Source organism: Eriocheir sinensis, unplaced genomic scaffold (genome assembly GCF_024679095.1).
Source record: "Eriocheir sinensis breed Jianghai 21 unplaced genomic scaffold, ASM2467909v1 Scaffold449, whole genome shotgun sequence".
NCBI classification, from domain to species: domain Eukaryota; kingdom Metazoa; phylum Arthropoda; class Malacostraca; order Decapoda; family Varunidae; genus Eriocheir; species Eriocheir sinensis.
The window spans coordinates 272,501-300,000 of record NW_026111775.1 but is presented as its reverse complement, the minus strand read 5'-3'; the positions used below and the strand labels follow the sequence as shown (position 1 = coordinate 300,000).

Here is a 27,500-nt window from a genome sequence, read left to right as displayed (position 1 = left end):
TCATATCCTTTACCTTCCCCCTTCCATTCTTCTCCTTTCCCTCATCTCCTCTCCTCTAGTCTTCATCTTCGTTATAGCTAGCCATTCAAAAAGACAAAGAAAACGAGACAGTACACCACAGAGAAAGCAAAATTTAAAGGCACACCAAAACAAAATCGAAGTCATTACCATCATCAACAGTGGAAAACATTACTATAACTCCATCCTGCTCGGGGCACCTTCATTACTATTACGTAATTACTCTTTCAGTCTTCACTATCTATCCAATAATTTCACTCATGATAAAGACCTTTCCCAACGTCATCCACCTCTCTCTCTCTCTCTCTCTCTCTCTCTCTCTCTCTCTCTCTCTCTCTCTCTCTCTCTCTCTCTCCCCCCGATGCCCTAATGAGTCTAATCCATCCTTCTCGAGGCATCAAATTTACCATCAAATATTTTATTATTACTCTTTCAACCTCATCTACTTATCTACATCTCTCCACACGTACACACACAAAAAAAGCTATTAACACGCTACAGTGAATTTAGATGCGCTACACAGAATAGTTTGCATAGCGGAGAGTGAAGATGTGGAGCGAAAAAGCCTTAGAGGAATGTTATATGGATGAAACTAATGTAAAAATGAGAGAGAAAAAAAAAAGAAGAGTTAGGTTAGCAGATGTCCTTGCATTGCTAATCTTAACTGTTATTACTATGTTCAGATATTACATTGGAACTGTTTAATATATTTGTGTTACTGAATATGACTGAAAAAAAATAATACCTCTCTTTACTTTGATTTTTATTATTGTTTTATTCAGAAAATCCGCGAACAGCAACCTAAAGAAAAAAAATAGATTAGAGAGAAAGAAAATAAAGAAAAAAAGAGAAAAGACAAAGAAAGAAAAAGTGAAATAAGAAAACAAGTCAAAGAAACAAGAAAAGAGAGAAAAAGTCTTCTCGTTAGCTGGAAAAAAAGTGAAAATAAAGAAAACAGATGACGCTTTGCATAATTACTCAGCCATTAAGGACACACACACACACACACACACACACACACACACACACACACACACACACACACGCAAGGGGAGCATCGTTAACTTTTCCATAAGAATGATAAATAAAAATAAAAGTCTTCCATGATATTGAGTAAGAAGGAAAAGTGAGGAGGAGGAGGAGGAGGAGGAGGAAGGAAGGAAGAAGTTATGGTGAAGGAAAGTTGCGAGCTGTCAGAAAGAACATGGAGGAGGAGGAGGAGGAGGAGGAGGAGGAGGGAGAGGAGGAGGAGGAGGAGAATGTATGGAGGAGGATATGTCAAGAAAAACAAAAGAGAAACGCTGAGAGAGGAAACGAAGGGAGGAAAAACTATATAGAGAAAGTAGAGAAAAAGTGAGAGAGAGAGAGAGAGAGAGAGAGAGAGAGAGAGAGAGAACTACTACTACTACTACTACTACTACTACTACTATTACTACTGCTACCCAACCTGACATAACCTCGAACCGTGTGTGTGTTTGTCTGTCAAGCTTTCTACAATTATTTAGCATACATCCGGGGGGGTGGAGGACACTCTCTCTCTCTCTCTCTCTCTCTCTCTGTTTGCTCACCCAGTTTATCTCCTCTTCCTTCTCTCTCCCTCCCTCCCTTAATCTCTCCAGTCTATATTATCTTCGTCTCTCTCTCTCTCTCTCTCTCTCTCTCTCTCTCTCTCTCTCTCTCTGCTCCATTTCTTCATTATTTCCTTTCTTTCTTTCTTTCTTCTTTCCTCCCTTTTTCCTTCCTTTCTTTCCTTCCTTCCTTTCTTATTTCCTTCTTTTCGTCCTTCCCCTCTTTCTTCCTTCCTTTCTTTCTTCTTTTCTTTCCTCCTTTCTTCTTTACTTTCTTCTTGACACACCCTTCGTCCTCCATGTTCTCTCTACTATATTCGGGACAGATCCAGGCCACATCCTCCTCCTCTTCCTCCTCCTTCTACCTCATTCTACTGCACTGTACCCTGGCTCTCTCATTTGTCTCCTCCTCCTCCTCCTCCTCCTCCTCCTCCTTTTCCTTCTTCTGTCTCCTTCCATTCCTCCTTTACTTCGTCCTGATATTGCTTACTCTATTTTGCTGTCCACCTTTATCTCTTGTTTATATTTTTTTCCATTTGTTTCCCTTATAATTCTTCTCTTCTTCATCTTATTCGTTTTCTTATACTTTCTTTCCTCCTCAATGAATGCATCTCTGTTCTTATCTTCCTCCATTTCCTCCTCCTCCCCGTTTCTCTTTTTTTCTCTCTTCTTTCTTTACATTCCTATCAAGCACTTTCTTTCTTCAGGGTCATCAGTTATACCCTTTCCCCTTTTTTTTCACTTCCTTAAGCAATTACTACTACTACTACTACTACTACTACTACTACTACTACTACTACTACTACTACTACTACTTGCTTCTCTCTACTTTCTCGACCTTTCCCTCACCCCTATTATTGCCCTGTCTTCGTCTCATCAGGGGGTGGAGAGAAAATTAGATGGAGGAAGGAAGGAGGGAGGGAAGGAGGGAGAGAAGTAGAATCAATTAGCTGGTAGACAGAAGGAGGAGGAGGAAGAAGGAAGAAAAGACAGAGAGAGGAAGGAATGAAGGAGATGAAAGAGAGGAGAAAGAGACAGGAGGAGGAAGGAAAGAGAGGAGCTGAGGAGGAAGAGGAAGAGGAGGAGGAGGAGGAGGAGGAGGAGGAGGAAGAAGACTCACGCAACAGGTGGTCAGAACGCGCTCTCGGACGCTTTAACCCACCCCAAGTTCCGATGATGATGATGATGATGATGACGTTGATGTTCCCGGATGATCATATGTTCCGTGGTGGTGGTGGTGGTGGTGGTGATGGTGATGAGAGTGGTGGTAGTGATAATAGGGATGGTGGTGGTGTTGGTGATAGTGGTGATGATAGTGGAGGTGGTGGTGGTGGTGGTGGTGGTGATCATAGTAGTGGTGGTGGTGATGATAGAAGTGGTGGTGGTGGTGGTGGTGATGGTGGTGTTGAAGATTCCATGGCCGTCGGTGATGATATCCTTTTTTTCTTTTTTTTTCTTTCTTGACCTTCCTGAATCTAACATTTCTTCTATTTACATTTTTCTTCCTTTCTTCCCGTCGTATTTTCTTCATTCACGAATTCTTAAAGCTATGCGCAGATCCATTTTTCTTTTGTTTTTTCCCTCTTTTTTTTTTTCCTCCTCGCTGTTATCACCTCATTTTCTTCGTCTTCGTCTTTGTGTTCGTAATATTCACTTTTTTTCTCTCTCTCTCCCTCGTGTGAATTAACATATTTGGGTTGATGACTACGTTTTCTTTTTCCTTCCCTCCTTCCTCCCAGTCGGTGCGTCGGAACAGGTGGGTCACTCTCTTATATATGCAAATGTATCCCAACCTTTTTATCACCGCTTGTCAACAGTGGAATCGTTTTTTTTAGTCTCTCTGTCTATCTGTCTATATCTCCTTCCTTCTGTCTTTCTTTCTGTCTTTCTATTTCTCTGTCTGTCTATATCTCTTGCTATCTCTCTTTCTCTCTTTCTTTCTTTCTATCTGTCTGTCTTTATCTCTTTCTATCTTTCTTTGTCTTTCTTTCTATCTGTCTGTCTGTCTATATCTCTTTCTTTTTTCTTTCTATCTGTCTGTCTGTCTATATCTCTTTCTATCTTTCTTTCTGTCTTTCTTTCTATCTGTCTGTCCATATCTCTATCTTTCTTTCTGTCTTTATTGCTATCTATCTGTCTGTCTATATCTCTTTCGTTTGTCTCCTCCTCCTCTTCCTTCTCTTGTTTCCCCCTTTCCTTTTTTCCTTCCTCTTTCTTCTTTTTCTTTCTTCCTAATCTTGCTTTCACTACTTTCCTCTCCTCCTTTCTCTCTCCTATTTATGTTTTTTTCCTTTGTTTCCCATATAAATCTTCTCTTCCAATATCTATCTACTTTCCATTCTAAGTTATCAATCCATCTATCTCCAAAAACAACTACAGTAATCTCTTCTATTCTTCCTTTCTTTCTTTCTCTTCAACTATCTATCCAGTTCTCAATCCATCTATGTCCTTCTTCAATGCTGTCTACTACTACTACTACTATTATTATCATCATTATTATTATTACTGTTACTGTTCTTGTTGTTGTTATCATGATCATATGCCTCAACCTCTTCCTGCAATGTAATTTTAAAAAGTGGCCATTCGTATGTTTTAATATTTATCATTTGTAACAATCTTTCTTTTTGTATACACTATTTTCAAGCAACGTGTGGTTATGAAGTGCTGAGGAGCCAGTCACGTAATGTCTGTGTGTGTGCGTGCGTGGGTGCATGTGAGTGTGTGTGTGTGTGTGTGTGTGTGTGTGTGTGTGTGTGTAACCTACTTTTTCATAATAACATACTTTGCTTATTAGAATCTTTTATCTTTTCACAATATATACCAGCAGAAAAATTAGTAGTAGTAGTAGTAGTAGTAGTAGTAGTAGTAGTAGTAGTAGTAGTAGTAGTAGAGACAATTCATAAACCCAATCACCTTTAACTTCAAAAACATATTCACCAAAAACTTTATAAAAAAACACCAAAAAAAAGTTTATATTCCTCACCACGGGAAACCAAAGCAGGCGTAAAAGTTCCCCTTACACACGACTACGGACCTTGCCCTAACTTTTCCGTCCGCCAATATAAACTTTCCCTTTACCTTAAAATTCTCGGCCATACGAAAACATAACACCACGTCTATGAGGAGTTCACGTCATAAGCCTTTAGGGAGGAGTAGGAGGAGGAGGAGGAGGAAGAAGAGGAGGAGGAAGGGAAAAGTGTGTGTGTGGGAGGTGGTAGAGCAACGGAGTGTGTGTGTTTGTGTGTGTCGACAGGTGTTAAAGCATATTATCTTGCTTTACACACACACACACACACACACACACATACACACACACACACACACACACACACACAAACACACACGTACACGCACACACACACACAAAGATAGATAAATAAATAGATTACATCATATATATACAGAGAGAGAGAGAGAGAGAGAGAGAGAGAGAGAGAGAGAGAGAGAGAGAGAGAGAGAGAGAGAGAGAGAGAGAGATGAGAGAGAGAGACCTCCTCCCTCCCTCCAAATGTGTTCCCTCTCTCTCTCTCTCTCTCTCCTCCTCCTCCAAATCCCCCTCCTCTTAAGTCCTAGCCAAGTCTGGAGGAAAGAGAGAGAGAGAGAGAGAGAGAGAGAGAGAGAGAGAGAGAGAGAGTTAAAACCATTACCTACATCCACCAGGTGTTGGCGTGACAGGTAGAGAGAGAGAGAGAGAGAGAGAGAGAGAGAGAGAGAGAGAGAGAGAGAGAGAGAGAGAGAGAGAGACACACACACACACACACACACACACACACACACACACACACACACACACACACACACACACACACACACACACACACACACACACACTTTATGTTTGTTTTCGTACTATAACGGATCCTCCCACTCTCACTCCTCCTCCTCCTCCTCCTCCTCCTCCTCCTCCTTCCTTCTTGCCACTCCTTCCTTCCTCCGGCTATACCCTTTCTCCTCTTATTATGCTTACATCCTGATCTCCTCCTCCTCCTCCTCCTCCTTCTTCCTCCTCCTCCTTCAATACCTCCTTCCTCATTCTTTTCCCTTTTTCTTCCTCTACTCAAGCTTCTCTTTCCATACTTCCTCCTCCTCTTCCTCTTCCTCCTCTTTAAATCACCTTGTTGTCACTAAAGAGAGAAAGCTTAAGGAAACACACACACACACACACACACACACACACACACACACACACACACACACACACACACACACACACACACACAGACACGCACGCATCCAGTGAAACTCTCTGGATGGGCAATGAGGAACAGGTGACAGCTCTACCCATGAACAGCGAGAGACAACAGACTCACCCTGAGGCACTCCACCCCCGGGGCTCTTTACTCTCCCTATTTCACGCCTTTTTACTCTCTCTACCGCTCTCACTCTCTCTTTCTCCCTCTCTTTTAGTCTCTCAATCATTCTATCTCCTTTCATTCTACCTCAAAAATACACCTGGATTTCCGAACCTCAAAGTCAATGTCAGTTATTTCGTATTTCGTCTCAATGTCAAGGTAATTGTTTGAAAGTTTAGTATTCCAGCAGCATCTGGCACCCTCATCCCTCTACCCCTCTCTCCCTTCTTACCTCCCCCCCCCTCCCCCTCAACAGTAACCTATATAAGAGAAAGTTGTTGCAGTGTAAAGGAACAGAACACTTCGACACCTCGCAGGAGCAACATGAGGTAGGTGTTTCCAGGAGGTTGTCTTGAGGGAGTTTGAGAGAGAGAGAAAGGGAAGGGAGGGACAACCTTTGCAGTATCCTAACGTGACAGTGAAGAGGGGACTGTGAGAGAGAGAAAGGGGTAGGGGAGGGAGGGACAACCTTTGCAATATCCTAACGTGACAGTGGAGAGGGGACTGTGAGAGAGAGAGAGAGAGAGAGAGAGGGGAAGGGAAGGGAGGGACAACCTTTGCAATATCCTAACGTGACAGTGGAGAGGGGACTGTGAGAGAGAGAAAGGGGTAGGGAAGGGAGGGACAACCTTTGCAATATCCTAACGTGACAGTGGAGAGGGGACTGTGAGAGAGAGGAAGGGGAAGAGAAGAGACAACCTTTGCACTATCCTAACGTGACAATGTAATCAATTAACCGAGGAGAGTCATTACCCCCTTGTTCATCTTCGTCGCCTAAATACAAAGTAGCAAGCCATTCACCACCTTAACTACGCCTGACTCCAGCGCTTAACTCCGTCACCTTAATCATCGTGCAAATCTCAGAAAATCGAGACACTACATCAGCGAATTTTCAGAGTCATGTTACACTGAGAGATTCCAGGTACCTTAAAATCTACCCGCCGTGTGTCCTGAGGTAATGGGTTCGAATCCACCACAAACTCAAGGGCCAAAGAGACTGAGATGAGCACCGAGGTCACGCGCAGCTATACCCTAAGCCCCAAACTTTATCTGTAAGATCTCCACGTATGCCTCGAACTTAGGGAAACCAGGCAAAAGCGAATTTCCATGACTGCATTGAACTTAGTGCAGCCAGACGGGGATGGCGAATTCCCACGAATGTACTGACCTTATAACGAAGCCAGTGACGTAAGAGAAATCCCTCCGCCCCAGAAATGCTTAGCTCGAATGTCATGTGTCTCAAACTTAGGCAGCCAGACGTGATAACCGAAGACAGAGAGAATCCAGATGTTCAAGAGAGAATCGCGAGAGGGAATCCAGGAAGACTCTTGAGGGAGTCCAAATGTACGAGGGATTCTTCATGGCATTTGCTTCCTCCTGCTCTCTTTACTATGTCGTTCCAGATACATCATGGAAAGAACTATAATCTACGCTCTGCCCCTGTGCTCATATCCGCTACCTAGTTAATAGAGTCTTAACGGGGGACAAAATGCAAATGCGTCTTGGAGTTGAAGGTTATTATAGTGGCATTTTTTTTCCTTTGTCTTCATCGTATATCGTCGCAAATACAGAAAAGGAAGAACTATAATCTACCCTTTACCTTTGTTCTCATATCCGCTACCTAGACATTTGAAAGTGTGTACGTGACATGGAAAGCATATACGCCTTGAAATAGATGGTAGTTTTTTTGTGGGATTCGATTTGTCTCCGCCTATTTTAGTATGTCACCGCATATACAGAAGAACAGAACTATAATCTACGCTCTGTCACTGTGCTCATATCCGTTGCCTCGTTATTTGAAAGTCGGAAAGTGAAAATACATAATTATACGTCTTGAAATCGAGGGTACTTTTTGTGGTGCTGGTTTTCTCTTTGTTTTTTTGTAGAATGTCGTGGTGGATATAGCAGAGAAAGTACTGTAATCTACGTTTTGCCAATGTGCTCATATCCGTTGCCTCGCCATATGAAAGAAGGAAAAGTGGAAATACAACTACGTCTTGAAATCGAGGGTTGTTTTGTGGGATTCGTTTTCTCTTTGTTTTTCTAGTATATCGTCGCAGATACAGAAGAACACAACTATAATTATATAATCTACGCTCTGTCACTGTGCTCATATCCGTTGCCTAGTCATATGAAAGTAGAGGGTAGTTTTTGTGGGATTCATTTTCTCTTTTTTTTTTTTTTTGTAGAATGTCGTGGAGGATACAACAGAGAAAGGACTGTAACCTACGCTTTGCCCCTGTGCTCAGATCCGGTGCTTTGTCATTTGAAGGTCTTTTAGCGTTAGATATTGTGTGAAGTGAAGCAAAAAAACGACAGAGAGAATATAAATAAGTGTTGCATTTGAGAGTAAGTCAAGAAAAGGATAAAACTAAATAGGGAAGTAGATTAAAACAAGATAGAAAGCATTAAAAAAAGACATTCCTGTTTTGCTATAAATATTTGTAAGTAATTTAAGGACACGATAAAACCAGAGACTAATACTCGATAGAATGCATTAGAAAATTAGAGGAAATACAAATACGTCTTGCATTTGAGAGTAAATTAAGGAAAGGATAAAACTAAATATGGAAGTAGATTAAAACAAGATAGAAAGCATTAAAAAAAGACATTTCTGTTTTGCTATAAATATTTGTTAGTAATTTAAGGACACGATAAAACCAAAGACTAATAGACTAAAACAACACAGAATGCATTAGAAAAACACAATCTCGCTTTGCAGTAAAAAAATAAATAAATGAATGAAAATAAGAAAAAATATTAATAAAAAGAAGAGGAAAATTCGGGTAAAAATCATATCAGGTAAACACGAAAATAATGCAAGAAAATATTCCCGATGAAATTTGATCCGGGGAAGTGAGTGACAGAGGTAAAATTATTATGAAAATCCGTGTGCCTGAAATTTAAGGAGCGTCAAAATTATGTATCATTAGTAAGTTTTAATAAGCTGCACACACACACACACACACACACACACACACACACACACACACGTGATGGGAGTGGTGGTGATCGTGGTGCTGTTGTTGTTGTTGGTGGTGGTGCTGATACTGGTGGAGGAAGCTTAGCGACAGATGGTGGTGGCGGTGGTGATGGTGGTGATGGTGGTGGTGGTATTGTCAGTAATTTCAAAGTTTTTTTAACATATAATCAGATTTCTTTTTGCCCTGGAGTCTCGCGTTGCCGCCTCAACTTATATTTTACTTGACAAGAAGAAGAACAAGAAAAAGAACAAGAAAAAGAACAAGAGGGACAAGAAAAAGGAGATAGAAAATGAAGAAAAAGGAGGAGGAGGAGAAGGAAGAGACAAATACAGACACACAGGCAAGACAGACAGACACAAAAAAACAAAGAAAATAAAAGAAGAAAACTAAAAATACATAACCGTATAAAATAAAATTAAAAAACATCAAAAAAACAAAAGAATTCCAAAAATGCGTTACGTGCGAGAGAGAGAGAGAGAGAGAGAGAGAGAGAGAGAGAGAGAGAGAGAGAGAGAGAGAGAGAGAGAGAGAGAGAGAGAGAGAGAGAGAGAGAGAGAGAGAGAGAGAGAGAGAGAGAGAGAGAGAGAGAGAGAGAGAGAGAGAGAGAGAGAGAGAGAGAGAGAGAGAGAGAGAGAGAGAGAGAGAGAGAGACACAGGGTACAAGGATTGACCTACCCAAGAATCACCATCTGGGTCAGGAAGAAAATATTTGTACCCAGTGACTTCTCCTCCCCCTCCTCCTCCTCCTCCTCCTCCTCGTCCCCTATTACCCTTCCACCTCCTTCACATCAATCACAATCTTGTACTTTCTTCCTTGTCTCCCTTTCTTTAACCTTTCTTCTTCTTCTTCCTCCTCCTCCTCCTCCTCCTCCTCCTCCTCTTTTTTTGCGAAACTATCTTCTTCCTAATCACCTAATGAGAGAGAGAGAGAGAGAGAGAGAGAGAGAGAGAGAGAGAGAGAGAGAGAGAGAGAGAGAGAGAGAGAGAGAGAGAGAGAGAGAGAGAGAGAGAGAGAGAGAGAGAGAGAGAGAGAGAGAGAGAGAGAGAGAGAGTATTAAGTTAGAGGTAAGGAATGAGGAGGAAGAGGGGACGGAGAAGAGGAAAACCAGAGAAAAGATGTAGATGACGAAGACTGGAAGAGGAATAAAGGAAGATAGATAGATAGATAAATAGATAAAGAGCAAGGAAATAAGTTTAAAGAATGGTATATGTGTATCTATCTATCTATCTATCTATCTGTCTATCCGTGCAAGGAAGATACATTACAAGCGAAAGTAGGAAAGAAGGAAGGAAGGGGAAGGGAGGAAGGAGGGAGGGAGGGAGGGAAGAGAGGAAGAGAAAAACAAAATGAAAGATGGGCCAAAATCACATCCTTCCCGTCCCTTTCTCTCCCTCCCTTTCTCTTTCCTCCTCCTCCCTCCTTCTTCCCCTCCTTTCCCTCCCCTCCTGTCATCATCTTCCCTACTTTCCCTTTTTTTTCTTTGTTTCTTTCCACGATGATTATGTTATTTCTTATTCCCTTCTCCTCCTCCTCTTCCTATTCCTCCTCTTCTCTTTCTTCCTCCTCTGCCTTCTTTTAAAACCTCTATCAGCATATTTCTTTCACAAATACATCTAGCTATTCTCTCTCTCTCTCTCTCTCTCTCTCTCTCTCTCTCTCTCTCTCTCTCTCTCTCTCTCTCCAACTGATATCAAGAGAAAGCGTTCAATAAGATAGAAACAAAACATAGAGACGGCAATAGAGTGAGAAAGAAGATATACGAGTTTCCCGCTAGGTGGCAGCAGCGTCGGTCCCTCCCCTGTGCTGCCCTCTAGCGACAAGCAGCTTTGAGACTCACCCACTAGGATCCGATTCACAGTCCAACACAGTGGCTTTGTAATCTCCCGAACCAAACTATTCAATCTCATATAATCCATTGGGGAAAGGTTTTCGTTCAGCTCAAAATACACAAAAAATATATGTTTATTTCCCTCAAATTTCTGTGCTTAAATACGAACACCAAATACTACACAAGGGATTTTTGAAGTCTTTGGCAATGGTTAGGAGCATTTCTAACCCATCATGGCGAACTGTGAAACTCTCCCAGTAAGACATCGACGAAAAAAGACGAAAATAAATACAAAAACGAGAAAAAAACATCACTTACTTTTTTTCTCTCTCTCTTCAGACTTGGTGTTGGAAGAAGCCGGCCCTCCATTCCGGTGGTGGTGGGGGTGGTGTTGATGGTGTTGATGGTGGTGATGGGGGAGACGGCGGTGGAGGAGGGAAAGACAGTATCCTTCCCCAACCTGCCCAACCTCCCCAACCTGAGAATACAACACAGACGTAAGTATTGGATGGGGAAGGGGAGGAAGTAGAGAGGAAGGGAGTTGAAAAGAAAAGAAGGGAGGATGAAAAAGGAGGTAAGGAGATGGGAGGCAGTGAGAGGGAGAAAAGGAGGAAGATAGGAAAGAAAGCCAGAGAGGAAGGGAGAAAGGAAGTTGAGAATAGAGAACGAGAAGGAGGAAGAAAGGGAGAAATAGAGAAAGGGAGTGAAGAAGTGAAGATAAGGAGAGAGTAAGGGAGGGAGAAAAGAAAGGAGGTAGGAAGAATGGAAGGGATGGAAGGAAGAGAGAAAGGGAGTTACGAAGTTGTGAAAAAAAGGAAGGAAAAAGGAGGAAGAAGGGAAGGCAATAGATGGATCAGGAAGGGAAGGAAAGAGTAGAGAAATTAGAAAGAAGTGAGAGAGGGAGAAGAGGAGGAAAGATGCAAAGAGAAATAGATATAGATAAATAGATATAGATAGAGAAATAGATATAGATAGAGAGGGGGAATTAATGAAGTAGGAATATTAAAATAAAATGCGAAATACATGAGAGAGGGAGAGAGAATTATTATACAAACAGGAATTTAGTCGCACGGAAGAATGAACAGGAGAAGAGATGGGATTTAATGAGAGAGAGAGAGAGAGAGAGAGAGAGAGAGAGAAATGGGTGAAGGGCACAGTTACATAATTAAAAGGCGAAGCAGAAAAATAAAGCCATCGAAAATATATGCAAAATAAATGTAAATAAAAGTGAAGAAAAGAAAAAAACAAACTAGAAAGAAAGTTAAAAAAAAATACAGAAAAGAAATAGTAAAAAAAAAAATCCATAAAGACGAATACCAATAATAATAATAATAATAATAATAATAATAATAATAATAATAATAATAATAATAATTCCATCTTTTCACAGCTTTGTTTGGTCTCTTCGGTGATAATAACGGTGAGTGTTTGTGTTTGTTTGTTTGTTTGTTTGTTTCATAGTGTAAGCTGCTTATAACACACACACACACACACACACACACACACACACACACACGCACACGCCCACACATTAGGGTGAATTAAATTTCTTTGAAGTATTACATTTACAAAAAAAAGAAAGACGTGTGGCCTATATAAAAGAGAGAGAGAGAGAGAGAGAGAGAGAGAGAGAGAGAGAGAGAGAGAGAGAGAGAGAGAGAGAGAGAGAGAGAGAGAGAGAGAGAGAGAGAGAGAGAGAGAGAGAGAGAGAGAGAGAGAATAACGGACTTTCTTATATTTTAAATCTTTCCTCGTTTTTTGGGGGTCTTAACGTTCCCTTCCATCTGTCTTTTATTCCTGGAAAGTATGACAGCGGTGACGTCAGTGGATATTTGGGTCATGAGTGCGCGATGAGGGGGAAGGAGGCGAGCGTGAATCTGTCTGTTTAAATTTTATTACGAAGAAGTGGAGCAAAAATAGGAGGAGGAGGAGGAGGAGGAGGAAGAAGAGAACGAGGAGAGAAATTAGCGAGGGATGGAACTTGAACCAGAGAGGAAGAAAGAAAAAAAGGTAGGAATAAAAAATAGGAAAAAAGGAACGGCCTATTGGGAAGATAAGAAAATAGAATGAAAGTAGGAGAAAAGGAGAAAAAACTACCAATATTAAACAGAAAAGGAAAATAAAGACAGACTTGTGTCCTTGTCGGTGAAAGTGGAAGGGAAAACTAAAGGAAATATAGAATGAAAACATGAAATGGAAAAAAATACGAGAAATGGAAAGAAAAAAAACTACCAGTATTAAATAGAAAAGGAAAATAAAGACAGAATTGAGTCCTTGTCGGTGGAAATGGAAGGGAAAACTAAAGGAAAGATGGAATGAAAACATGAAATGGAAAAAAATACGAGAAATGGAAAGAAAAAAACTACCAATATTAAATAGAAAAGGAAAATAAAGACAGAATTGAGTCCTTGTCGGTGGAAATGGAAGGGAAAACTAAAGGAAAGATAGAATGAAAACATGAAATGGAAAAAAATACGAGAAATGGTATGAAAATTAAAAGAAAAGGAAAATGTATAGAAAAATCATCAAAATAAAAGGAAAATTAAAAGAACTACAGGAAGAGGAGAGCAAGAATAGAAGGCAATAAGAGCGGTGTCCTAACCTCGCACTGATTCAATCTTCGCCAAAAATGTGACAGCCTGCAACAGTGGGTCAAACTTTCGTGGTGTTGGGGCAGGACCTTCACCACTCTGTCTCCTTTTCTTTGCATAGTTTACAAATCCACTCACGACTCTCCTCCCGAAATTGACCTATCTTTCAGCCACTCCTCTTGACTCTGTAGGAGCAGTGAGTAGCGGGCTTTTTTTCCATTATTTTATTTTTTTGCCCTTGAACTGCTTCCACTGTAAAAAAAGAAAAAAATGGAATACAAGCAATACGAAATAGCTGTGCATACAAGGGTTTCCAGAGGTTTCGGCTCCTGCCAGTTCGCCACCTGTAGGTGTTTGCACCTCAACCAGTTCGCTCCCTGGTGGTTTCGCCCATGATAGGAGTGGTTTCGCTACTCATGACTTATATACAGACCAGTACATTTTTAAAAGCAGGTTATTATAGTCACATGCAGGTGTATGTTTTTATACCGAGTAGTACATTTTTAAAAGTAAGTATTTATAGTCACAGCGAGGTGTAAAACTTGAATAATTCATTACACGGGAGTCATTTATGAAAATATAATTTCACTGAAAATGAAGAATGTACAAATATTAGCATGAAACAAATGCTTTATTCATTTAAAAACAGGGTAATGTCAATGTGTAACGTCACTTAGTCATATTGCATCGCCGATGTCGGTGTACGGCCTAGCCCTGATATGGTCCTGCAGGACTTCAGGAAGGCTGCCGTAGTAATCTCTTCATCTTCATACTGTTCCCATAAGTTAAACAGACGGCTGTGAATTGAAGTGTATATTGACCTCTGCCGTCTGTTTAATAGATTTTCTGACACCAAAGTCATTTGTTGTTTGATGGTCGCTGCTTCTTCTCTGCTGCTGCTTCTCGTAATTGACCTCTCTTTCGGCCACCTCTTCCGATTATTTACAGGAGCAGCGAGTAGCGGGCTTTTTTATTGCTGTTCCTTTTTTTGTGCCCTTGTGCTGTCACCCTTGCTGTAAAAAAAAAAAAAAAAAAAAAAAAAAAGACACAAACCTGCCTCAAAATCTACCATTAACCACTCAAGCAAAGGATCTTCAGTTCGTCGCAGTAGCTGTTGTAGGACCTGGTAATAAGAAATGTCAAGAATCATTTTAGGGACGTTACAATCGTATGCCATCCCTCCTTACTTCAGCGGCGGTCAAGGTGGTGTCCTGCGGCGAGGCGAGCGATGCCGCCAAGACGGTGTGGCAGAGTCCTAAGTACCCGACGTGGATGAAACACCTCCCCGGCCTCTGCACGTTGTCCTACACGCCGCCCTCCGACACCTGCGCGATAAGGTAAGGTGTTCAACAGGTGGGTCAGTGCCTGTGATGGGAAGGTTCTCCGTTTTCTTTTCCCTCGCGCTGTGTTTATCATTTTCTTTCTTTAATCGTATACTTATCTATTTAACTTCTATCTGTGTGTTTTTCTCATCTTTTCTGTATTTAATCATATACTCATTTATTTAACTTATATTCATTGCTATTGGTTATCCTGTATCCTGTTCCTACGCGTAAAATTTCTCGCACTAAATTTTTTATCTCATTCTCTTCACATATTTAAGCATTTATTTACGTATTCATCTCCTAATCACCCACATCGGTCATTCTATCTCCTGTTTCCTGTACTTAAGACTTTCCCCACTTAGATTTACTAGCTTATCTATTCTCCATTACTATTATGTGTATCTATAGCGGTAAACATCTTTCTTCTTCAACCTTCTCAATGCACAAGTCTCCCGCCAGCTATCTCTTGTTTCCTACACTTCTCTCCTTCAGATTTACCCTTCTGCCTTGTCTCCTTCAGCATCACATACGTTCTTTTTAATGTTCTCAATGCCTAAGTCTCCCTCCCTCCTCTCAGGATTCTCTTCGCGGACTTGGCCCTCGGTTCACCGCTGCCCGCCCACCAGTCCACCTGCTCCCACGACGCCCCGTCCTTCAAACTTCATTACAACGGCGGAATCACCCCAGCGCTCTGTACCGACGCCACGGGTTATGAGGGTGAGTGTTTTGTAGCGGAGGGCGAGGATGAACACACAAACATCCACACCCACACACCCCCACACACACACAACCCCTCGCTCTAAGCCTGGCACTGTTTACACACAACTTTCCTACGACTCCTTGTCTTCGTAACTCTTTTGTTCTACTCGCCTTCTTTCCTTCCTTTACTCTCCTTTGCCTTAAACTGCTTCTAAGACCGACTATCCTCCCTTGTATTCGTTTATATTATTTTTCTTGTTCTCCTTTCTTCTTTTCTTCACTTTCCATTACATCAAACTACTACTACGACACTTTCTCCTTTGTTTTCTCCTTCGTATCACTCTTTATCTGTCCTCCTCTTACCTATTCTTTGTAGTTCTCTTCATTTGCCCTCTTTCCTGTCTATCCCTCACTCTCCTTCGCCTCAGAGTCCACCACAATCATGCACTCACTGACACACGCGCTCTTTCCTCCCTTTACACAGGCGTCCTCGAGGTAGACCCAACGAAGGGCGGCCCGCTGGTGTTGGTTCTTCAGCTCGACATGGAAAAAGACTTCAGGTTCAGAATCAACATCACCGCCGTGGCTTGTGGCGACGTGAAGAACTACAAATGTAAATATGTGAGAGTGCCTGAGATGAAGTGATGGGATGATGGGATGACGGGGGAAAGATGTTGTGACAGAAGATGGGAATGGATGAATGTAAGTGCGCATGAGTGGCTGAGATGAAGTGAGAGGAAGATGGATGCTGTGATAAACGAGAAGATATGAATGGATGAGGTAATGCTGGATGAAGGAGGAGGAAGAGGGGAGGAGGAGATGGAATAAGAAAGAAGAAAGAAAAGGATGGAGTGGTAGAGGAAGAGAAGGAGAAGAGAGATGGAAGAAGAAAGAAGAAAAGGATGGAGTGGAAAAAGGAAGAGAAGGAGAAGAGAGATGGAATAAGAAGGAAGGAAGAAAAGGATGGAGGGATGGAGGAAAAATAAAAAAAATAAAGGATTAGATATTATGAGAGCAAGATGATGATGAAGAGGAGGAGGAAGAGGAGGAGGTTAGAGTGTGCATATTATTGTTGTTGTTGTTGTTGTTCTTTTATATAAATCTCTCTAATACGGACTCCCCCCCTCTCTCTCTCTCTCTCTCTTTCTCTCTCTGCAGCGCCCACGTCTTGCGGTCTCAGGAACTTCCCAGGAATTTTTGATATCGGTAAGTACACGAACAAACGAACAAACTATCTCTCTAACACATATTTCCGTTGTAAATCATAAATCATCTTGTTCTTAAATACCTCACTACCTCCTTCTCACGGTTCCGTCCATGTTTAGGGTAATACATTCTGCCTCTGCAACGGCGCATCCTTGTTTTGCTTTTGTCATAGATTATCGTGTTTTCCTCTTTTTCTCTTTTCCTCTTTCTCTCGTGCGGCCTTTTCCTCCTCTCTCGTGTCCTTCTGAAGCCTCGGAAGCTCATCCATCAGCCAACCCAGACTCAGCAACGTAACGTGAACTGTATAACAACAACAACCTCGCCCCCAAGACTAATTTGTAACCTAACCCGGAGAATTTAATATCTGGAGGCTTCGTGTGGTGGCTCTTCCCCTTGTTTCATTTGATTTTGACTATATTTTGGAATTTAGAACGAAAATTTCCCAAGTTTTTAGATATTTTTTGAGTGATTTTAAAGACGTAAACGTAATAGAAATCTGTCTTCAAGAAAATCGCAAACCAAAGAGAAAATAAATCATACCCCAAAACGTTCAATCATCTATGTCTGAACAGATTAATCCGACAATTGAAACAGTTAACTTTTTCCATCTCTTTTTATCTCCTCTTCATAGTTTATTTTCACGACTTCCCCAACAACAAGCGCATTTACCCCATCATATATCAACAACTTAGATTCCACATAAGTTTTTTCTCCTATTATCAACTACAAATGGTTTCCTTATATGATTTCCGTAACACTTTTCCTCTCTCGTTTCATATCCTCTTAATAGATTGTATTCACGATTTCCCCCCCAAAAGCGCATTTCTCCCAATTATATTTCAACAAAAGACACTCTACATTAGTTTTCTATCCCCCACTGTCAACTACTTGTGGCTTCCTTTTATAATTTCCGTAATACAATTTTCTAAGTCCACTTTTTCTTCCTTATTAGTGGAAGAAACCACTGAGAAGCAAACCTTGGAAGAGGAGGAGGAGGAGGAAGTGGAGGGAGGGAAAATGGAAGATGGGGGAAGAGGAGGTAACAGGAAAGGACGGGAGATGGAGGAAGAGGAGGAGGAAGAGGAAGAGGAGGATGAAGATAGCGATGAAGAAGAAGAGGAGGAAGAAGAGGGGCAACACAGGCAACCACGTCGTCGCAAGAATGGAAACAGAACCAACGGGATGAGAAGGAAAGAGATGGTGAAGAAGCTAAGGAGAAGGACCGATGTTTTCTCTCAAGGTGGGTGCGTGCGTGTGTGTGTATGTGAGAGCTTTAGTCTGCTATATAATTCGTTATTTATCCATTTATAGCATTTCCCTAATTTATCGTCATTTTTCTTTAGCTATTGTTGTCCTATTTAACTTACAAGCTCCCATTTTGTCGTGGTAACACTTTTCTTAGTTACCATTTTGTTCTGGTAACACTTATTTAGCTCCTACTGCGCCCTGGTAACGCTTTTGGTACCTTTGTCTCGGTTCTTTGCTATTTTATTGACGTTTTTCATTCATTCTAACTTTGGTAACACTATCAAGATCACATTCTCTTCTGGCAACACTACCTGACCCCCATTTTCTTCTGGCAACACTTAAATAGTTCCCCCTTTTGACATGGTAACCTTATTTAACTTTCATTATTTCAAGCTTCTTTGCGGTTTTATGATTCCTTTTGTAATGCCAGAGTTAAGTAAGGACGGAAATATATGTCAGTCAAAAAAGTAGGTTAAGTAATTATAAGTGAATAAGGAAATAATTACTTAACCTACTTTTTTTTTTTACTCCGACATATATATTTCCGTCTTTACTTAACTCTGGCATTACACTTTCAACTCCTTAACTCTCCGTCCCTCGCAGCTTTGGCCTCCGGGGTGGAAGCGGGCGTGGTGCGAGTCTCCAACACTGACCGAAATCGCCGACAGCCCTGGAAGGATTCTGTGCCTGGCGTGTGGCCGTGGATGGTGAGTGATAGTGATGGTGATAGTGGTGGGTATATATGAAGGGTCAGATGATGGTGGGTATTGGTAGGGTTAGATAGATAGGGTTAGAATGATATAATGATGGGGCAAAGCGCTAATCCCTCCCTTCTCTCATGTTGTTTTCGCCTTTTCCTCTCTATTTCACGTTTAGGTAGTCGGGTGAATGCTAAAATGGATACAGCGATGGACGAAATGCTAATCCCTTCCTCTATTCTTGTCAGTTTACTCCGTTTTCTTTCGTAATGCAAGGGTAATCGGATCAGTCAGTGTTTGAATAAAGGTAAAACGATGGACGAACCCCTCATCCCTGCCCGCTTATACCCTCCATACTTGTTTAAGCCGCTGTCTTTTCTTTTGCAAGTATACGTTAGCCTTCCTTCTGCCCCCGCCCCCTTAATCCCTGCCTCTATTCCTATCAGTTCCCGCCGTTTTCTACTCTTTTGCAAGTACGCGAAGGGTCAGTGATAGAAGGGGTACAACGATAGACGGAACACTCATCCCTCCATACCTTCCTTTATCCCTCTTAGTTTTCGCCGCTTCCTCTCGTGTTACAAGCATATACGTAAGTTAAATCTAACTAACCCCCCCCCCATGTATATGTGACTTATTTCAGCGAGGAGGTATTTCTCGCAACACCGGCTGCAGCGTCGCCGCGGCCGTCGCCAGGGGAGGCGACGCGCTTTCGTAAACATTATCCCCCATTTTCAAGAGTAAAAAAAAAGTCCTTGAATTGGATTTTCAAAGCGTTTCCATGACTGTTGAAGGATTGTAGAAAAGATATATTAAGAGATTGATGTTTCATAAGGTAGGTAATGAGATACTGGCACGGACCTAAAACGAATCTTAACCCAAATGCATTATATAACCCAAGAAACACACAATAACCCTCCACTAACCTGTTTATAGATGGCACAGACAGACACACACAGCAGCGATTCACTCCTGTCGACAGCACCACGTAAACTGAGGGTGCTTGCTGTTTGATTTGAAAGGAGTCCCAGGGATGCCAACTAGCGACTTCTATTGCTATACTATCTTTCCTAAGCTACCACAGGACATATTTAGGACTTCTCAACATCATATACTTAGGAAAACATCACTAAAAACACGTATCGTCATAAATTATTTGCGTGTATGTTGAAGACGATTATGGAAGCTTTTGGATCTCCGCCGCTGCCACGAGGCCCGCGCCACCACCGCCATCTGGTGCCCCAGCCTCGCACTTTCAGGTTTTGGCGGAGGTTTATGTTAGCGTCTGCGTGCCCTTACATTACTTAGAGGATATGTTTGGTGTTATTTGTGTTGTTGTGCTGCGTTAGTGGCTTAGATTAATTACCATGCGTACCTGTTTACCTTTCTATTAGTATGTTATCTATCTGCTAATCTGTCTAGCTATCTATCAATCTGCGCACCTATCTACCTACCTCCTTAGTGCCCCTACGTAATACCTGGCTATCTCGTAAAGGGGTTATTACACTGGGCAAATTTTCCGTGGATCTTCAGTCAAACCACGATTTCCGCTGGCGTTGTTCTCAGATTTCCGGGGTTTTCTGACGTGACCACGATCTTCCAAAGCAACGGTAGAGTTCCTTGAAGGACAGCGGTATTACTCACCATCCTCATCAGCAGCAATAACAAGAAACAAATGAGAACCACGCTAGCGGAAATCGTGGTTTGACTGAAGATACACGGAAAATATGCACAATGTAATAACCTTTTAACCTACCTGTGCTAAAGGAAATAAATGTAGAGGGTTGCTAATTATTTCTACCTGTTCTGACGGTATTGAAAAGGCCATTGATTATCTTTACCTGTCGAAAAAGAAACATAATGGCTACTAATCATCTCTGTCTAGAAGATGTAAAGATCACTTATCCTCTCTACCTGTCCAAAAGGGAATATGAACCGTAACTAATTCTCTCTGTCTGTCTAAAAGGAAATATGAGGCGTACCATAATATCTACCTGTCTCAAAGGAAATAAGGGACTAATTATATACCTGTCCACAACTAATCATTTCTACCTGTTCTAAAGGACATACGAAGCACAACTAATTACCTGTATATACCTGACCCATAGGAAGCAGAAAACAGAAAAGGTAACAATGTATAACTAATTACCTGTCTCTACCTAACCCTCGTTCTCAGGTGAGCATCGAGAGGAAGGTGTTGGTGGACGCGGGAGTTACCATATCGCCCCAGGTTGACCCTTCAGCCACGCAACGGTGCACGGGCGTTCTTCTCGACCAGACCCACGTGCTGACATCCGCGTCCTGTGTCTTCCTGCCTGATAGGTGAGACGGTGGGGAGCGAGGTGACATTTTTTTTTCTTTTTTTTTCTTTCCTCTATTTTTTGCCCTTTTATGTTTTCCTCTTGGGTGTTTTCTCCTTTCTTTTTCTCTTTCTATGTTAATTTTCTTCCTTTGTTTGTTTGTCTGTTTCTCTCCTTTCTCTTTTTTTTTACTTATTTTTTTTTTTCTATTTTTACAATAATTTTCTTCCTCTGCGTCATTGTTTCTCTCCGCTCTTTAAATCTTTTCTTTATTTGTTTGTCTTATTTTTTCCTCGTTTCTTTATTTCCTTTCGTTTTTCTATTTCTGTATTCATTTTCCTCCTCTGATTATGTCTCCTTTTTCTTTCCCTTCTTTATTCTTCCTTTTTTTCTCTTGCTATATTGATTTTCCTCCTCTCTCTCTCTCTCTCTCTCTCTCTCTCTCTCTCTCTCTCTCTCTCTCTCTCTCTCTCTCTCTCTCTCTCTCTCTCTCTCTCTCTCTCTCTCTCTCTCTACTGGGACCTAACTTATTCTGAACACTAACTCTGCACTTTACCTCGCTTTCTCTTCATTATAAGTACAAGGGCGGTAAAGTAATGCCCTTCCCTCTACGTAACATTCACCAACACACACTCACTATAAAAAAAAAACTCCATCCCATAACAGGACCAAGACGGTGCGTGTACATGAGCTCCGTGCCGTGTTCTCCCACCAACACCGCTCCCGCTCCTCCTCGTCCTCGTCCTCATCCGCTGAAGAGGAAGACAGCGAGCACAACAGCGGTCTGGCCATCTCCTCGGTGTCCTTCCCGCTCACCTACAACCCCATGCGCTCCACCAACAACCTGGCAGTCCTGACCCTCGCAGAGCCCGTTAGGATTGACATGGATGTGCGGCCTGTGTGTCTTCCGGTTCATTGTAAGTGGTATTCTTTTGTTTTCTGTATAGGAGCAGCGTGGTGGGTGGGTGTTCATATATGTATTACGTGTTTAGCGGTGAATCTGTGTCTTTTACGAATTCTTAAACGCTTTTGACTCTCACAATAACGATTTTCAAAGGCCAGAAAAGAAGAGTATTCGGGCTCTCATTCGTGTTTTCCCATTCACGGTGTAGAAGTCTTGTCAAACTATCCCTGGTGAGTGTGTTTATATATGCTTTGTGTGTTCAGCCGTGAATATGTATCTTTTACGTATTCTTAGATGCTTTCGACTCTCAGCATAACGATTTCCCAAGCCCAGAAAGATTAGTCGTGTTCTCATGCGTTGTTTTTTACATTCACGATGCAGAAGTCTTGTTAAAACTATCCCTAGGGTCATATAACTACCCATGGCAACGCTAATACCCACCACAACCTCTACGAAAGCCCTACCAAATGTGTGTGTGTGTGTGTGTGAGTGTGTTTGTGAGCCTCCCTTTTCTATTTCAATATTTGTTTGTCCTCTTTTCGCTCTCCTTTACCTATTTTTCTTTCCTTAATTCCTCATTCTCTTCCTCTGCTTGTCTCTTTACCCTCTCTGTTCTTTATTCTTTCTTTTTCCTGGGTTTGGTTTGAGAATATGGACCAATTATCATCTCACAAGGCTCACGAGGCAACCAAAACCTTCCACAGATAACAGGTTTATCCGCGACAACGGCATCGTGTCCGGATGGCTGAAGGAGACGAGCACACCGCGGAAGAGGAAGGGAAGCAAGCGAAACTTCTCCTCCTCTTCCTCCGCCGCGAGGCTTGTGCAGGCGGACATGCGGGTACTGAGCCGGGGTGACTGTGCCGGTACCCTGAGTAACCTGCCGTACCCAAGCCAGCGGATCCAGCAGAGTATGACGAACCAGCGCGTCGTGTGTGCCAGGACAGTGCAGTCATCCTCGCCCCTCTGCCAGGTGAGTGAGCGTTTGCGTGTGTTTTGAGGCATTGGAGACGTTCAAAGAGATGCTAACTGTAGTGGAAGGGAGTAGGAAAGAGTAACGGTAGAGTTGGGGGTATAGGGTAAGACTGCGCGTTGCCTTAGTGTTCATATCCGGCACATTAGCCCAATAGTATTTCCCTTTCTGTGTGTTTTGGGGCATTAGAGACGTTCAAGGAGATGCTAACTGTACTGGAAGGGAATAGGAAAGAGTTAGGGGTTTAGGGTAAGATTGCGCGTAGCCTCAGTGTTCATATTTGTCACTCTGAGCCCAACAGCATCAATCTATCCCTGCATCCGTCCTTTCTTCCCTATCTTCCTCTACTCCCTTAACCATCACTTCACCCCTCCCGTACTACTTACTAACTCACCCCTCACCCACTCCTTCCCTTCTGCAGCTTGAGACGGGCGCTCCGCTTATCCGAGAAGACCGTAGCAACTTACACTACCTCGTGGGCGTCATGGGAGGCGAGGGACAGTGTGGTCTCGACTACCCGCAATTGTTCGCTGAAGTTCCCAGCTCCTCAACCTTCCTCGACGTCGTCCTCGCCCCGCCCAGCTGAGCGCGCTTCGTTTGGGTTGGTCTGCGTGTCTTGTCTCTCTCCCTGGCCCGTTCTCTGTAATGTTTTGGATGCGAATGTGATGGATGTTCTTTGTGGGTGTTGTTGGTGTGTGTGTTCTCTGATTTTGCCTTTCCAACGGGTCATATTTTGTGTTGGTATTGTTATTATTGTTTTTTTCTTTATCTGTTGCGAGTACGTACAAAGTAATTTATGTTGTATTGTGAGGTAAGTAACGTCTTCTTCTACAGTGTGAAGTGTTTGTAGAGGTTAGTGAATGAGATGGTGTAGTGATGAATGAAGGAATGGATGTTTAAAGCGATGAATGGATGTATTGAAAGGGTGGATGGGAAATTATCATCTATGTGAGCCTGTTTTAGTTCACTTGGTCATACACATACACACACACATATACAAACACACACGGTCTACAATAAGTGAAAAATATAACTCTTCCATACGTTTTGTGAGACTCTACATAACACAGACACAAGAGGATGAGGAGGATTTCGTTTCTAAGTGCTTATGATAAAGGAGTTGGTGTTCTAATCCTATTACTACTACTACTACTACTACTACTACTACTACTACTGTCCTCCTCTCTCATTTTCTACCCTTCCTGCCCGCCTATACTATCTCAACCTTCACCACCACCACCACCATCACCACCAACACCTCCTTGACCACCTCCACCACCACCACCAACACCACCCAAGGACCTCCGATCATTTCCTCCACCAAAAAAAGCGCATCTCATCTTCCTCCTCCTCCTCCACCTCCTCCTCTTCCACCACCATCTCTCTGACCTTGACCGATATGCTACACTTCACAGGATGCTGCTAATGTGTGTGTGTGTGTGTGTGTGTGTGTGTGTGTGTGTGTGTGTGTGTGTGTGTGTGTGTGTGTGTGTGTGTGTGTGTGTGTGTGTGTGTGTATTTTAAGTGATATTTATGTGACAGGATGAAGATTGGTTGATGGATGTGAGTGTGTGTGTGTAAGGTCTTTTTGTTGTTGTTGTTGTTGTTGTTGTTGTTGTTGTTGTTGTTAATGTTATTGTTGTTGTTGTTATTATTATTATTATTATTATTATTATTATTATTATTATCACCACTACTACTACTACTACTTCTACTACTACTACTACTATTACTACTACTACTACTACTGCAAATAAAATCACCATAAGTTGTATCGTTCTTGTTTTCTTGTTATATTTTGTTTTCCAGTGTAGTGAATATGAAGCGTCGTCAACATGTACAAACACCTCCGCAAGATTAATGAACAAATACGAGAGCATGAAAAACGCCTCCCAGAAAATGTTACCAGATAAGAAGAGGTGAATGTTACAAAAACTCCTATGCACCCTTTTATACGGGGTCACAAATCCACACCACGCCACACCATAGACTTTCTTCACTATCTCTATCCCAACGTTGTTCTTCTCTCCTTCTCTCATTACCACTGACATTATTATTATTTCTGGAGGTGAATGTTACCTTAATAAAAACTCCGATACAGTCTTTTTTACGGGGTCACAAATACACACCACGTCATAGACTTCCTTCATCTTTCTCTGCCTCCACGTTACTCTTCTCTGCTTTCCTTCATTATAACGTTATCATTATTATTATTTCTAGAGGTGAATGTTACCTTAATAAAAACTCCGATACAGTCTTTTATACGGAGTCCCAAATACTACACTAAACACCATAGACTTTCTTCACCTATCTCTACCTGTACGTTATTTTTCTCTACTCCCTTCCATTGCAGTCATCGTTCTTATTATGTCTATTGTTACAAGGCACAACAGATTGGCCTGAGAGATAAATAGGGTAGTCAGGGGTTTCTTTTCTTCTCTCTCCTTCGTTTTCTTCTCGTTCCCTTATGTGTCAGGCGATAAATGGGTACCTGGGGAAATCAGAGAGAGAGAGAGAGAGAGAGAGAGAGAGAGAGAGAAACCCTGCGGCTCCCTTGACACACACACACACACACACACACACACACACACACACACACACACACAGGACCCCGGATGTAAGTTACCTCAGGTAATGCTAGTTATGATTAGGTAAGCAGAGCCTAGCCTGTGTGTGTGTGTGTGTGTGTGTGTGTGTGTGTGTGTGTGTGTGTGTGTGTGTGTGTGTGTGTGTGTGTGTGTGTATTCCTCCTCCTCCCCATTGTTTTACTCTCCTTTCCTCTTTCTTTCATTCTTATTTTCTTTCTCTCCTCCATGTCTACCTCTACCTAACCCCGGTCCTCCCACACACACAAATATTAAAAAAGAAAAACATAGACTAAAAGATATATATACAAAGAGACTCACTAATATAACTTGACAGAAAGAGACTGATTCATTTCTACTTCACTACTTCCTCTACTTCTTTTTTTTTTCTAATTTCCTTCAAGAGACTCGGTGATTCACTTCCATTGTCCTTCCCTCCTCCTCCTCTAACTCTACCTCTCTTCTTTTCTTTCCTATGTCATCACTTTCCTCCTCTACATTTCTCTATTTACTCTACTCTCCCTTCCTTTTTTTCCCTCCTCCTCCTCCTCTAACTCTACCTCTCTTCTTTTCTTTCCTATGTCATAACTTTCCTCCTCTACATTTCTCTACTTACTCTACTCTCCCTTCCTTTCTTTCCTTCCTCCTCCTCTAACTCTACCTCTCTTCTCTTCTTTCCTCCTCTACATTTCTCTATTTACTCTACTCTCCCTGCCTTTCTTTCCCTCCTCCTCCCTCCATTCCATCCTGTACCTGACCTCATTCCACACACCCACACACACTAATGGAGAGAGAGAATCAAACAGTAGAAACCCGACCTAAATTCTCGCTAATGATCTCTGCTGAAGCGAGTCGTGTGCGCTTCCAATGGCTCGCTTCCAGGCTCATTGGTGAGTCCTAAGCTTCACCGTTACTGATATTTTTCCGTGGCCGGTGTAATGGGACGCTTTGGACACCAGGTTGAGCGTGAAATTTACCCCTAAGCATTTCTATTACTCGTGTTTGTCTGGCTGGTGGTTTAAATGTTGCGTTGTGGAGAGGAGAGTGGGGAGGAGGAGGTAGAGTATTTGGAGGGAGAAAATAGATAATGTGATGTAGCAATCCTTTCTTTGTTTTCATCTTTTTCTAAACCGCTGATTTTTGTCTTTTTTCTGCTAATTGTTGAAGCGGAAAACGAGAGGAAGAACAGAAGTAGGAGGCGGTGGATGTATTTCGTAGAGAGAGAATAGATAAATGATGTTGTAATTCTCTCCTTTCTCTTTTTAAATCACTGTCATTCCCTGGGTTTTTTTCTTCTTGTTTAAAAGGAGAAACGATAGTAAGAGGAGGAGGAGGAGGAGGAGGTGGGCGTATTTTGTATAGATAATTAGATACGTGAAGTGCTAATGTTTCTTTTCCTCTGTTTAAACTACTACTATTACCTGTTTTTCTTCTAATTGTAAAGTCATTTAGCCCAGAACTTAATACATTTGAAAACAGGAGGAGGAGGAGGAGGAGGAGATGGAGGAGATGGAGGAGAAGAGAGAGAGAGAGAGAGAGAGAGAGAGAGAAGAGAGAGAGAGAGAGAGAGAGAGAGAGAGAGAGAGAGAGAGAGAGAGAGAGAGAGAGAGAGAGAGAGAGAGAGAAAAGATACAAGAGGAGAATGGGAAGAAAAAAAGGAACAGCAAAATAAAAGAGAAAGAAAAAACATTACCTTCCAATCCTTTATCTTATTTTCGTCATCCAGTATTGTCTCTTTATTATCATGAGGTCATTTAGCCGAGGACTTGATACACGGCCGCCACTCACACACACACCCACACACACACGCACGTCGACTCCCTCTAAGTAATTGTTTGGTCTCGAGAGCCAGCGCTGACGGGCCTGAGCTCATCTAGGTCCATTACTCGTACGCCCACGCGGCCTGGAGTCATTGTGGTTTGGCTGGCAGTGGCGTTGACCTCTTTCTATCATCGCTATTGTCTTTGCTTCTTATTCTTTGTGATTCTTGACTTCACCATTAAGACCCGGATTAGCTAACGTTTCAGGGCCTTCGTAGAGCTTCCCATCCTTCTCGTTATTGTCTTTCCTTCTTCTTCTGCATGATTCTCGACTTCATCAACAAGGGCAGTATTTTCTCACGCTCCAGGGGCTTTCGTTTAGGTTGTCGTAGGTGTTTCCATGGGTCGTTTTATGAGCCTAGCGGTAGTTTGACGAGTCTTCTGCACCGTGGATGTGACAAAC

The 27,500-nt window shown here is 42.1% G+C and overlaps 1 protein-coding gene across 1 annotated transcript; it reads left to right on the top strand.

Moving 5' to 3' along the window:
* The first annotated feature begins 6,245 nt into the window (after positions 1-6,245).
* Positions 6,246-24,318, top strand: LOC126992345 (uncharacterized). Its single transcript, XM_050851051.1, has 13 exons — positions 6,246-6,267; positions 11,091-11,248; positions 12,142-12,171; positions 14,535-14,679; positions 15,245-15,384; positions 15,851-15,979; positions 16,525-16,572; positions 17,525-17,812; positions 18,424-18,527; positions 20,692-20,837; positions 21,482-21,732; positions 22,424-22,692; positions 23,114-24,318. The coding sequence occupies exons 1-13, from the start codon at positions 6,263-6,265 to the stop codon at positions 23,276-23,278; spliced, it is 1,878 nt and encodes a 625-aa protein (XP_050707008.1). The 5' UTR covers positions 6,246-6,262; the 3' UTR covers positions 23,279-24,318.
* Positions 24,319-27,500: the final 3,182 nt, after the last annotated feature.